The 14,173-nt window shown below is 39.5% G+C and overlaps 1 protein-coding gene across 3 annotated transcripts in view; it reads right to left on the bottom strand.

Annotated features, from left to right (window-relative positions):
• The window catches only part of LOC106057322 (cadherin-related tumor suppressor-like), a 157,680-nt gene that overhangs the window by 21,943 nt on the left and 121,564 nt on the right, over window positions 1-14,173 (bottom strand). For all 3 annotated transcript variants that reach the window (XM_056039228.1, XM_056039229.1, XM_056039230.1), the window contains exons 8-12: window positions 4,213-4,396; window positions 2,813-3,057; window positions 1,998-2,191; window positions 1,588-1,865; window positions 607-775 (exon numbers count right to left, since the gene is read on the bottom strand). In XM_056039228.1, the coding sequence (XP_055895203.1) occupies window positions 607-775; window positions 1,588-1,865; window positions 1,998-2,191; window positions 2,813-3,057; window positions 4,213-4,396 (1,070 nt within the window). The remainder of the gene's footprint in view (window positions 1-606; window positions 776-1,587; window positions 1,866-1,997; window positions 2,192-2,812; window positions 3,058-4,212; window positions 4,397-14,173) is intronic.

Raw genomic sequence — 14,173 nt, 5'->3', positions numbered from 1 at the left:
AGGACAAATTAAACACTTTAAAACACTTACACAAAACTTGTGAGACACAGAAACTAAAGGAATCATGAAACTCAGTCTTTGAATGTTTCAAAAGAACAAAAAGGAAAGCAAAGTTTCCTTCTAAGACCTTGCCACCTTATACCACTTCAGTCAATTCTCTAATCTTCAGACAATTCTCTTATCTTCTTATATAATACAGATGTTACTTCACAAAAGAAGATGATTATGTCTTACGCATCATGCATTTAGTCATGTCAACCAATGACTTAAATTCTGCCAAGTCACTGGTTTTCCTGACTGGCTCAGGCAACCCATTCCATGCTCTAATAGCTCCAGGGGCAGATGATGTAAAAGCCATCTGTTTCTTTGGCCCACAGTTAATGAGGGTGTCATGTGGACAGCACATGACCAACTGCCACTAATTTTCCCCTTTAGAGCTGAGTGGAATCAAGAGGCACCCAAAGATCCCAAAACTATAAAATCCCAGTCTTCCCTAGTATTCGAAACCTGGACCTCCGGTTCAGAGACTAAGCACCTTACCGCTCAGCCACCGGGCCTCCTTTGAGCTGTTTACTGAAGACAAATTGACCTGAAAACTGTACTCACTGTGAACACAGAAGTTCCAACTTGACAATTCTCTGACACTGAGGCTGTGTAGAGGGAGGAGGAAAACACTGGGGGGTTGTCATTCTCATCCTCGACTGCTATCTTCAACGTCTGGTAACTAGACAGCTGAGTGGTCCCTTGGTCCCGAGCCTCTATCCACAGGTCAAAGCTAGAGGAAAATATGTGTTCAAACATCTAAGACTTTAAAAACAATATATAGTTACAAATTGAACTAAACATTGAACAAAATATAAGTAATGAGTTCCCCCAAGAGAAGGAACTGAAAGAATTCTCAAGTGGTCAGATAAATGTAAATATTAATAGTAATGGGTCACAAAAGAAAGTTGTCCAAGTCACTCTTTAAATAATAGTAATTCTCAAGAGGTCAACAACTTTTCATGAAAGTACAAAAATGGCATGTTTTCTTTTAACAAGAACTTCAAATGAAATCTCAAGGCATCAAGTTTAATAACTTTAATAAGATATTAACCATTGCCCTCAAGGAGTTTTGAGAAAGTAAAAAGACTCTTTCAACGCACACCATTCTACATTGCCTCTTCCTTGCCTGTACTGGTATTTGTTCAGGTCTCTTGGTGATCTATAAAAGTGGTAATGACTCTTATCCCTTAGTGATCTATAAAGGTATTAATGACTCTTATCACTTAGTGATCTATAAAAGGGGTAATGACTCTTATCTCGTGGTGATCTATATAAGTGGTACTGACTCTTGTCTCTTGGTGATCTATAAAAGTGGTAATGACTCTTATCTTTTAGTGATCTATAAAGGTGTTAATGACTCTTATCCCTTAGTGATCTATAAAAGTGGTAATGACTCTTATCTTTTAGTGATCTATAAAGGTGGTTGGTAATGACTCTTATCTCGTGGTGATCTATATAATTGGTACTGACTCTTGTCTCTCGATGGTCTATTAAAATGTATTTGTATTTGAATTCAAAGAGACATAAAGATAATCTCTTTACCTTTTGATGACTTCATAGTCAATGTTGTTGCTCACAGTGATGGCACCAGAATCAGAGTTGATGCTGAACGCGTTGTTCACGTTGCCACCGACGATGTAGTAGGTGATGCGGTTGTTGGTGGCAGTGGTGGCATGGACAATAGTCAGCGACATTCCAGGGACAGAATTCTCCACGATCCTTAGATTGGTGTTTGAGTCGTTGAATCTCGGCTTGCTAGTGGTTGGCGCTTTGGAAACAGTGATGGTGACAGAGGAGGAACTGTTGAGTGGGATTTTACCCTGCAAGGTATTGGTGAGAAAAGGATTTTAAAAAAAATTTTGGCCAAAACTTTGAAGCTCTATGCTTCAAAAAAACCCCCATAAAACTTAAAAATTAATCAAATCATATTTTATCCTGTGTAATGCACTCACCAGATCTGAGGCTCGGACAACAAAGTTGAAAGAGGTCACAGACAAGGGCAGAGGTGATGCCAGAGTGACCACCCCAGTCTCGCTGTTGATGCGGAACAGAGCCTGATTAGAACCTTCCAGTGTGTAGACCACTTGGCCATTTTTACCCAGGTCTTGGTCCACTGCAGTCACACCAATGACAAAGTCCCCAGTCACTGAAATGATTTGAACGTTCAGAGTCAGACTTTGAAACAGATATCTTAGTTATTGGTCTGTATTACCTGTCAATCTACCTATGTCTGAGTTAGTATTGATTACGAACCACAGCTCTGTAATTACTATAATACAAAAACACATTTTCTCTATTTTAACTGAAGTTGGTCACTTGAGAGAGACATTAACCAGAAGAGTTGTAGTATGATATATTCAGCACTGGCCTAAGACACAAGTGTGGCCTTGCTATGACATGTGTGGGTGTAATGAAACAACAAATACTAGTATACCAATAACATGGCTTTACTTGACAAAATTAGACTACAGCAAACAGTGAATGAAACCAGCACCTCTCACATAACACTGATGAAGAATATACACACACACACACTGGACATGACCTTCTGGCACGCAGGACACACGCAGAAAATAAACAACTCAGTTACACTACAGTGGGGAACTGCTATGACATGTATGTGGCACTGCTATCAAATGTGTGTGGCACTTCTATGACATGTGTATGGCACTGCAATGGCATGTGTGTGACACTGCTATGACATGTGTGGCACTGCTGTGACATGTGTGGTGGTTAATGAGGCCAAAGGGAAACATTTTGTACTCACCAGATGAGTCATACATTGAGGAGGTGTACACACTGCTATCAAACTCTGGGGCATTGTCATTGTCATCTCCAACCATCACTATCACCTGGACACTAGCTGACCTTGGAGGTATTCCCTGGTCAGTGGCTATAACTGTCAGGGTGTACATGAAATCTACCTCCCTGTCCAAGGAGACTGCTGTAGAGATCTGGGCGGTGCTGGGGTGGATGGTGAACTTGCTACCCATGTTGTCAGCCAGGTTGTAACTAAGCAAACATTAGAAAACTTTGAAATGAATATTATCTAGGTAAGTGCTAACAGATGGGTATAACATACATTAGAAATGAATATTATCTAGGTAAGTGCTAATAGATGGGTATAATAATGTGTGAGCTGGCCCACTTTAAGGACATTTCCCAGTCTTTTCTATTAAGTAAGTCAACAAACACAAACCAAGGGCAGATAATAGGACAGGGCATCTTATAATTAATGCTCACATAACAAAGAGACCTAAATGTCTTCTCTAGTTAGTTAAAATGGATGAAGTGCTGGGTGAAATGAATGAGCCTCTCAGCCCATGAAAATAATTAGAATGTGGAAAAAATTGGTACAAGAAGCTGTAAATGTCTGACTGAATGAGGGATCAAGTAAAAACAAAATGAATGTTGAATGTTTCACCACACCCAGGTATCGCTGAACATTTCCCACTTTGTATACACCCAGGTATTGCTGTACATTCCCCCTTCTTGTACACCCAGCTATTGCTGTACATTTCCCCTTCTTGTACACCCAGCTATTGCTGTACATTCCCCCTTCTTGTACACCCAGCTATTGCTGTACATTCCCCCTTCTTGTACACCCAGCTATTGCTGTACATTCCCCCTTCTTGTACACCCAGCTATTGCTGTACATTCCCCCTTCTTGTACACCAAGCTATTGCTGTACATTCCCCCTTCTTGTACACCCAGCTATTGCTGTACATTTCCCTTTCTTGTACACCCAGCTATTGCTGTACATTCCCCCTTCTTGTACACCCAGCTATTGCTGTACATTCCCCCTTCTTGTACACCCAGCTATAGCTGTACATTCCCCCTTCTTGCACAACCAGCTATTGCTGTACATTCCCCCTTCTTGCACAACCAGCTATTGCTGTACATTCCCCCTTTGTCTATACCCAAGTATTGAACTCGGTCTGAAAAAAAAAAAGAATATTACTGTAATTCCTATTGTGTGTAATGCTGTACATAAAATATTTATATTGTACATGTGTTGATGGAACGAAGTCTCGGTGTGAAACAATAAGTATATTGTATTAAATATCACCAATTACAAATAGTAGGCCTTGGATACTAATAAGCTCCAATTACTAAGTGCTTGTTCTAGATCAAGTTTTTGAGAACTTCTGATCTCTAAACACTCACATAATCTGAGAGTTCATCCCCTCGTCAGAGTCCGTGGTGGACACAATGATGACCGGTGTCTCTGCTGCCAGATTCTCCATGACGTTTGCCAAGTAGGGCCCGTTGCTGTCAAACACAGGGCTGTGGTCATTGACGTCTTTCACAAACACAGTGACTGTGGCAGTGCCAATCTGGACTGGGGCACCTGGGAAGTAGATACAAGAAAGTATTGAAAGGACTTGTTAAGTTACAGGGGAAAGATAAGTCAATTCATGACTCTATAACAGTAACGCAGAAAATAAAGGGAACTTTGATCCTATTGTATCCAACAACAAAAACATCGAATTATGGTTTCAATCATTAAAAAAAAATTTCTAAAGCACTGCTCGAGTTATCAACGTGACCTCGAAAGCACTACTCGGAAGTGTCGACATATTTACAACCAAACGTATTAATCCTTTAAAAAAAAAAAGACTGGGGAGAGAGAAACTGAGTATATCAAATCTCGCTGAAAACGAGAAACGTGGGGAGACCGTCGCTCGCGGAGAACGGGAAAAAAAAAAAGGGGGGGGGGAGAGAGATGCTACGTTAACACTTGGGAAAAACGCAAGCACTCCAAAACTAATTACGTCATCGTGTCGATGACAATACTTGACACCCTGCGTGACGTTTTAGTGGTAATACTCTCGAAGCCATACCATGTTTAGTGAAAGAGAATATCTCAGGCGTGAAGCACTGAAAAGAAACACACACACACACAAAAGGTGACGATGTAAACTGCTGGATGCAGACTTCTGCTGGTAGTACCAATCGTGAATACGTCTGCCAGTGGTCAATGGATTCATGATGCCCTAGTTTGTATTCCGTTGGGAATGGGATCAAAATTGATTTTTTTAAAAAAGGTGTTTTTTTTTCTTAATTGCTTTATAAAACAGTAGTCCAACTTTCCATACAGTATTTTCTTTTTACTTATATCTATGGTGAGCACTATTTCACAAGTAATCAAGCAAAAGATAACTTACCAACTTTAGGAACATAAAATGTACTTTAAAAAAACAACACAAAAGCTTATAGTAAGTGTAATTATATTTATCAATTAGTTTGGATCAGTCGTATGATTACATTTGTAATAGATCTAGACTAACAATAATAAATCTGTGCGATTAGAAATATTTTTATCAAGCGCAATTTCATGCTTTTATCTTTCTCAATACGCTATAATCCTATCACTGCCTGGAAACTGTTGGGAAATTTGGGGGGGGGGGGGGGGGGTAGAATGGGGTATCTGGGTGAATGTTACCATGATAACATTTTTTTAAATGCATGAAAAAAAAACTTGTTCATTCAGGTCTCAACACTCTTCAAGGGGACTAAATCAACTTATGCCACCACATCTGTCAAGTACGATTTCTTTCCCTTGTTCGATACCAAAAAAAAAGTTCATTACCAATAATTAACTGATTGGTTATTTTTTTAAGATTGATTCTTGTTTTGTGAGGTAAAAGAAATAATTGTGCAAAATGTCAGCTTGATCCGAGATTGGGCGTAAGAGAAATTACGTGTACAAACTTTTTACCAGACAGAGTGAAATGATAATTAGCTTTGTAAAAACAATGGTATGATCCAGTTTTGTTTCCCTCAGAGTAAAAAAAAAAAAAACCCACAAAAAATAAAAGAATATATATCTTCACATTAATGGCATTTGAAATAATATTAGAAGTAATATTTCATCTTATCTCCCAACTAGATCTACGATTCCAGGTTCCCCTGTGGCACAGATCAAACAATTGTCTCAAAGCACTAAAAGACATTTAGCTGCCCAGGACGCGCGTCTCCTGTGACTTTCTATTACTCACAATGATTCAATGTTTGGATACGACGCTGTGGATACTCTCTCAAGTGTTTCTACGCTTTCAGCACCCTCTATCAACTACCCCAAGTACTTAGTGGGTGTCAGTTACTATAGAGATATTATCTTCCAAGGATGATAGATTCACATTGGTGTGTAAGATATACAGTTTCACTCAGTTTTCTGATTCCATCTATCAGATGATCTATAGTCACTTTACGACTCAAGACGGCCATAGAATTTGAACACTATTAGATCCTATCATACATAAACATTACCTAATAAATGTGCATATTATGTAATATTTCCTCATCTGGTTAAATGTGCATATTATGTAATATTTCTGAAACTGTATCAATAATTTTAAAAAGAATATATTTTAAAATACAATTGTATAAAAACAAAGCTTATATTAAGCATAGTTGTATCAGCTGAGATCAGTCTAGTCATTAAATTTGTAATAGATCTAGACTGACAATAAAAAAAAGCATTTATAAAAAAAAAGGGGGGGGGGGGCGGGGGGAAACGACCTGAATTCGAACTCATGGCTCAAGCCAACACGGTAACCACTCTGTGGTTTATGAACATAGTTATCTATTGTTTCTAGAGTCTCGTCCTATTTTTCATATTTGTAATCACTAAGACTCAGACGACGATCTAGAAAGGGGACTAATTCAGCTTATACCAACACTTCAGACAAGTACAATTTTGTTCCCGTGTTTATGATATCCAACAAAAAAAAATTACCAATAGTACAAACTTTTTATCAGACAGAGTGAGTTGATATAAGCTTTACACCTGTGTTAAAGATAGTCAGGATAAGAACAAGATGATAAGGGGAATCGAAACCATCTCAAACAGCAGTTCATGTGGTTTCCTATAATTATCTCCCATTTTTCTCTTATTTAACAGAGATATCCCCCCAACCCTCCCCCCCCCCCCCTCGACAAGACAGTTTCATTCAAGACGTCCTAGAGCAATGTAAGACTAGATAAGTGAATCCACTATCTCCTCCCTCTGTCACGTGACCACAGGGAATTCCGCTTCTTGTTTCATCCTCAACATAAACTGATCGATTATTTCTTAAGATCAAACATACGCCCTTTCAAGCATTTGCTCACAATGCAATTCATTGCATTCCAATGTAAAATCACTGACACATGTCTTTTACAAAATTCCATCTACATCCCACTGTTTAATGGCGGAGAGCGAGTGTAGAGCCATCTTCATAAGTCGTTTTATGGACTCTGACAGAAACTGATATTTTCCAGATACCGGAATAGAAATGGTGGTGCAGGAAATATACGAGACCTGATCGTGGCTTCTTGGCGTAGATTAACTGCTGGAAAATAACTATATAAATAATTTAATAGAAGCGAATTTGTTGTCTGAGAGGAAAGTCCGAGGGAATACATACTATCAAGGACTCCCAATATTATATGTTGCCAAACTTCCCACTCTCAACCTAAATGAATAGTTTTTCAACCTAGAATTAAAGTTGGCATCCAACATTTGGTCAACCTAGAATTAAAGTTGGCATCCAACATTTGGTCAACCTAGAATTAAAGTTAAGTATCAAACATTTGGTCAACCTAGAATTAAAGTTGGCATCCAACATTTGGTCAACCTAGAATTAAACTTAAGTATCCAACATTTGGTCAACCTAGAATTAAAGTTGGCATCCAACATTTGGTCAACCTAGAATTAAAGTTAAGTATCAAACATTTGGTCAACCTAGAATTAAAGTTGGCATCCAACATTTGGTCAACCTAGAATTAAAGTTGGCATCCAACATTTGGTCAACCTAGAATTAAACTTAAGCATCCAACATTTGGTCAACCTAGAATTAAAGTTAGCATTAAACCTAGACTTGAGTCGCGGGACTTTTACAATTTGATTATGTGTGTGCTAGTAGCGAGAGCCGACCAGAGAGCTATGTGGAAAAAGCTGAATGGCCGCTCTGGGGAATGTCAAGACGACCATGTTACGACATTTGTATTCCAGACAGAAACGAACGACTTCAAACTTTACATACGACCACTGAGAATGTCAAGGGATGGATATGGCGAGGGGAGACTAATGCGTCGGTCAAGACAACTCTTTTAATATGTCAAACATCAAGTCCCACAACTCCATGTATGTCAAAAAAGGGGGAGTCCCGTAGTTTTATGAGGAGAGCTAAAGATGGTTAAGTTGTTAGATGGGCTTCATAAGGGAAGGTGGCGCCCCAGGGAACGACATCTAGTGAGAGAACAAACAAAGCCCCCCCCCTTTTTTTTTCCCCCGAAATTCTATTTGTAGTGGCGTCAGTAGTTTGGGATGAAAGACAATGGATTATTACTCAATGCAAATTCTGTTTTTACGGCTTCAATAAATTGCGGTTCCCATCAAAAGCGCCATCTAGAAAGGCACGTGGCGTGAAGGGGGAACTTTGGTGGGCAGTCTGAGCGCACTACACTTCCAATCATTCTGGAAAAGAGAATAGCGTTACTTTGGAGTTGAAAAGAGAATAGCGTAACTTTGGAGTTGTTGTTTTTTTTATTTCACAATTATTTTTCATTGACTCCTACCTCTTCTCCTTCCTTAACGCCATAACACCCACCCCCTCTTATTAACTAACGAGTTCTGTTTAAAATAAACCCATGCATTGTCACAGCACGCGATTATTGAACTATATGGGAAAACTTTGCAATTCAGAGTTAGTGAAACACAGAGATTGTTGTCTCAGTCCCCATGTCACAACACAGAGAATAACGTCCCCTTGCAATCTGTAGCTATTTCGACAATGAACATTCTCCTTGCCTAAACATACAGAGCTAAGCAATGCGACATTCTCTAGTGTGATTATGTCACGTGGACACGTGAACGATGGAAGAAGAGGGGAAAGGGAGTGGGGGGTGGGCATGTTTCGCCCCAAACATCTCTGGAGACAGGGAGCCTGCTAGTGGTGGCGCATATACACAACTAAGCATACAAACTGTCTCTGGTGTGATAATGTAATGTGGTCTAATAACAAAAAGAGAAGAAAAAAAAGGGAGTGGTGCGCCCAGAACATCTCTGGAGACAACGCCTTATCAGGGGCGTCGCTTCCAGTTTAAACAGTAGGCCATTTGAATTACCCCTTGTCTGAGCGTGTGTATGATTGGGTATTTCGTGTCTGCCTGTGATCAACGCTAGATCATGCACAGAGCCCAGGCTGTGGGAGAGAGAGAGAGAGAGATCTTTATCGAGGGGAAACAACTGTCAAGTTTCTATTACTCCCCACAGAAGCGGATAAAATAGCACTGCATTTGTTGGGACTAGAACAATATCAAATATCAGATAAGATCACACAACGGAATGGACGTTACGGTCATTAACTGAATTGGTTTGACAAAACGAAGAATTGGTCAGTTCGACGCAGCCAAGTTCAAACAGGATGTAATTGAACAAGAAAACATAGAAATACTTAAAAAAACAACAACAACAAAGCCTATACAAAGTGTGATTGTATCAATTAGTTTGGGTCAGTCATGTCATTAGATTTTTAATACATGAAGACCATCAACATTAAATGTGTGTGATTGGAAATAGTTTTACCTATTGTTTTTGTTTAGCGCTATGTCTGGCTTTTAGCTTTCTCTATATGTTATGATCCTATCACTTATTTGGACCAGTTGAGAAAATTTTTGGGGAGAGAGAGAAAGAGAGAGAGAGAAAGCGAGAGAGAAAGAGAGAGAGAGAGACAATAAGTAAAAATGTGACAGTGTTTCTGAACATATTGATAGATACCATTGACATGCAGTAGGGGAGAGAATTCTTTTGGAAGAATTAAAGAGTTACCACACTTATGGTACAAAGTGTCTTTACATTCAATTCTATCAACATTAAAATGGAGCATTTGTGACTTACTGAACATTCCGTTGGATAAGGGAGATAACGAGAAAGTACTTGGTATAAAACAAACTGGTCGATGGAGTAAACCATTTCGGAACACTTTAAATACATCATTAATTAAATACTAATGTTAATAACAAGATGACTGATTTAGACATAGAAACATATAACAAATTAGAATGAATGTACGACAAGCTGTAGCCAGAACTGAACAAAGGTAGCTAGATGCGGTAAGAACTGAACAAAATGAGCTTAAGTCTAGATGTAGCCAGAACTGAACAAAGGTAGCTAGATGCGGTAAGAACTGAACAAAATGAGCTCAAGTCTAGATGTAGCCAGAACTGAACAAAGGTAGCTAGATGCGATAAGAACTGAACAAAACTAGCTCAAGTCTAGATATAGCCAGAACTGAACAAAGGTAGCTAGATGCGGTAAGAACTGAACAAAACGAGCTCAAGTCTAGATGTAGCCAGGACTGAACAAAGGTAGCTAGATACGGTAAGAACTGAACAAAACGAGCTCAAATCTAGATGTAGCCAGAACTGAACAAAGGTAGCTAGATGCGGTAAGAACTGAACAAAACGAGCTCAAGTCTAGATGTAGCCAGGACTGAACAAAGGTAGCTAGATGCGGTAAGAACTGAACAAAACGAGCTCAAATCTAGATGTAGCCAGGACTGAACGAAGAGAACTAACAACGTATGTTAACACAAATACTGAATACAGATAGACCCGCCACTGTTCTTAGAGTCGGCGATCTGTCAGGCAAGAGCCAAGGGACCCAATTAATTCTAAATGATGTGAGCAACTAAGGAACACATTTAAAAAAAAAACAAACACATTTTTTTGGTTGAGAAAATACATCTTTTTGTCTGACCTACTAGGGTGTGGACATAGTGTTGGGTAATTACAGCGTTAAACTCGTGTTTTTATAAGACCCAGGTTTTAGTGAACACTATAGGACATGGATTAGATGGGCATAGCAAACAATTGAAACAAAAAAACCCATCTGAACAGATTCGAACCCAGACCTCCTTGTGAACACTCTTTGAGTTGAGAAAAATGCTGTGTTAGCGTATTCAGAACCCAAAAACAATGAAAGGAAAAATACACAAACGTATCAATGAATGCTGGTATTTTCGTGTCCAGATCAACACAGATTATAGCTGCTTGTTGACTTCAAAGCTTGAATTTCAAGCAATATACTCTCGTGACCTCTTGCTTACTTACCAACATAATGCCATGATACGCGTCTCTCTACAAAGGCTTAAAACGTAGCCACTATGCTGTTAAGTCAATCTAACTGCCGAAACAACAAGAACAGAAAACTGCTCCAGAAAAAAAAAAAAAACAAATACATGTGTGTGTGTATTCTTTGTCTTACATTGGCGAGCAATTCTCCGCGTTAAATAAATCAACGGGTCTATATGCACTGCGTAAATATATTTCAGAAAGTCAACAAGCAGCTCTAATCTGTGTTGATCTATTCCATTAGACTGGACACGCGGTAACAAACAAGACATAAAAGAAAAAGAGAAAGAAGCCAATTGACCAGTGGCAAGTGTACAGTTCTCGGCTTGAAACGTAATCTGTCCACGCTGTATTCCCCCCCCCCCCAGAGATTGATCGCTTCATCTGGTGAGTTTACACAGATGAAATCAGCTCAGGAGTAAGGACATTTTTTTTTAAAGAACTCTCTCAACATCCTCTCCATTTTTACTCCTCTCCCCCCCCCCCTCTTTTTTTTTAAAGTGGAAACATTTCTAGGGATGAGAGGTGCATTCATCAGAGTGTGTGTGTGTGTGTGTGAGAGAGAGAGAGAGAGAGAGAGAGAGAGAGAGAGGATAAAATGGGTGGGGGAGGAGGGTAGCCAGCTTTCTTCAATTTTCTTGTTAAATGATTGTCTTTACACAAGAATGGAACATGATGTTATTACAGTGACATGTTGACTTGATGTCATTTTATCAATAAAGTCATAGGATGGCGCTTTAAGCAGAGGACAAGAAGTTTTGTGTCTGTGTGTGTTTGGGGAACAATTATTACATCAATAATAAAAAAAAATTTTATCAAAACAATTTTAATACTGCCCTTCTTGAAATATACAACTGTTTAGCGATTCTAAGTTACTGCTCCGAAGTTGTAATTTTTTTTTTTAAACTAACACAAAGCTAGAATCATTGCGTTGTGCCGCGGTAGTGTTCAACCTACAAGCCTAAAATGAAACAAAGAAAATAACATTACGAAGAATAATGAACAAGTGACTAAACAACATTAAGCAACTAAGAACAGGGCACGATTGATCATCCTTGACCTTGACACTGGAAGACAGTTGCTTAAATAGAGAATGAAAACTGCGCTACACCACAGAGACAGATACACGCCACTAAGAGACAACTATTTGGAGCGGCGTCTGGAGATACGTTGGAGATGGGCTCCACGCCGAGAACTCAATTACCAACAGAACTAGAAGTGCATGCCAGGACAAGTGTTACGCCATTGCAGAACAGAGGAAGAACAATCCACTGCTTGGGATTGGAGGGTTGGCGCACTAATTTCCAACCTCCAGGAGTTAACAGAATCTGACATGTACATGCACCGCTGACCATACAGCGGGCTGGCAGGAGGATTTCACACTAAATTACTTATGTCGGTAGGGTGAAAGGTCAGACGGGTGCATCAAGGGGAAACAACTCTTGGTGATTTGCTTACATCCCCAGCTTTACAAGTCGATAAACATTTCAATGGAAAGAGATTGTCAGTGGAAGCTAAAAAACAAAAAAGAAGCACAACATTTGGAACACCTCACGCTACTGCATAAGAGGCGCGGTGGCTGAGCGGTAAAGCGCTTGGCTTCTTCAGGGGGGGGGGTCCCGGGTTCGAATCCTGGTGAAGACTGGGATTTTAATTTTCGGGATCTTTGGGCGCCTCTTTGAGTCCACCCAGCTCTAATGATCATCATTGACCTTGGCACTCGAAGAGTTGGGGAAAAAGTAAAGGCGGTTGGTCGTTGTACTGGCCACATGACACCATCGTTAACCGTAGACCCAAGAAACAGATGACCTTTACTTTACGCTACTACATACTTTCAGAACAAGTGGTAATGGTGGACCAAATTTTAACGAATATCAAGTTTCTCTACACTCGGAAATGTATTTAAAAGAAATTGTTGCAAACTAGAGATTTCAATGACCGCTGAATAAGAATTGGAATGACCAAAGTATGGCTGTCTACTACACTGGCAAGTAACTAGAAGATACCCCGCGAATGGGACTAATGTCACGCGAGGCCCCCTCATTTCGTTTAAATGTCATCTCCATGTGAATTCAACAGACGAGTCAACGCCCAATCATAATACGCCATCCAGTCACGTGCTCGTTTTCAAAACATGGCGAGCCGTAATGTTATTCTAGCATTTAGACAGATAATATATTCGCAGAATGCTGAGGGAGGGGTAGTCGTAGATCTTGAACACAGGGGCGTAGCTGGCTGAAAAAATACCCCCCCACTTTTACTGAGATGAAGGTGGTTTGGGGGGGGGGGAGGTTTGGTAAAAACACAATAAAAAGGAACTAAGAAATTTCCATCGATTTTGAATCTCTCAAAGGTAAATGTGGGTGTGTCTGAAAGATCTAATCAATGCTGAAGTTAATCAGTGAATCAGATTGTAGAGGCAGAACTTCCATTCTCATCGCGCCGCTATCTTCCAAAGTGACATTTAGGTGACATTAAGTTGATATAAATTAAAACCGGGAACCAGCTTCTATGGCAGGAACAGCTGGACTGTCGTTATGTGTTCCCACTAAATGTCTATTTAAAACCGGGAACCAGCTTCTATGACAGGAACAGCTGGACTGTCGTTATGTGTTCCCACTAAATGTCTATTAGTTAGGCCTGCCCGCATATGGTAATAAACACAACGCCTAACCACCAGACTGGAGAACTGAACCAGTCAGACTAAAACATGAGCTTAGTCTTTAAAAAGCGTGAAGTTTCACTTTCTCTTTTTGTTAATGCTTAAACTTTTTAGACGTACTTTAATAGTTCAATGATGTTTGAGTCATGATGTCTATAGGAGTCTCTTCAAAGTGTCTGCTGTCATGGTTACGGAACACACTCCCAAGTCTTTGCTTTTGTTTGAAATGTTCATTTGGTTTAAAACAAATTTCCCTTTTTACAAAATTAGAATTTCAAATGATAGATATCTACTATTGTCACCTATTCACAAAGCTTATATCAACTCACTCTGTCTGTCTGTCAA

Source organism: Biomphalaria glabrata, chromosome 8, assembly GCF_947242115.1.
Source record: "Biomphalaria glabrata chromosome 8, xgBioGlab47.1, whole genome shotgun sequence".
NCBI lineage: Eukaryota > Metazoa > Mollusca > Gastropoda > Planorbidae > Biomphalaria > Biomphalaria glabrata.
This window is presented reverse-complemented; position numbering and strand designations above follow the sequence as displayed.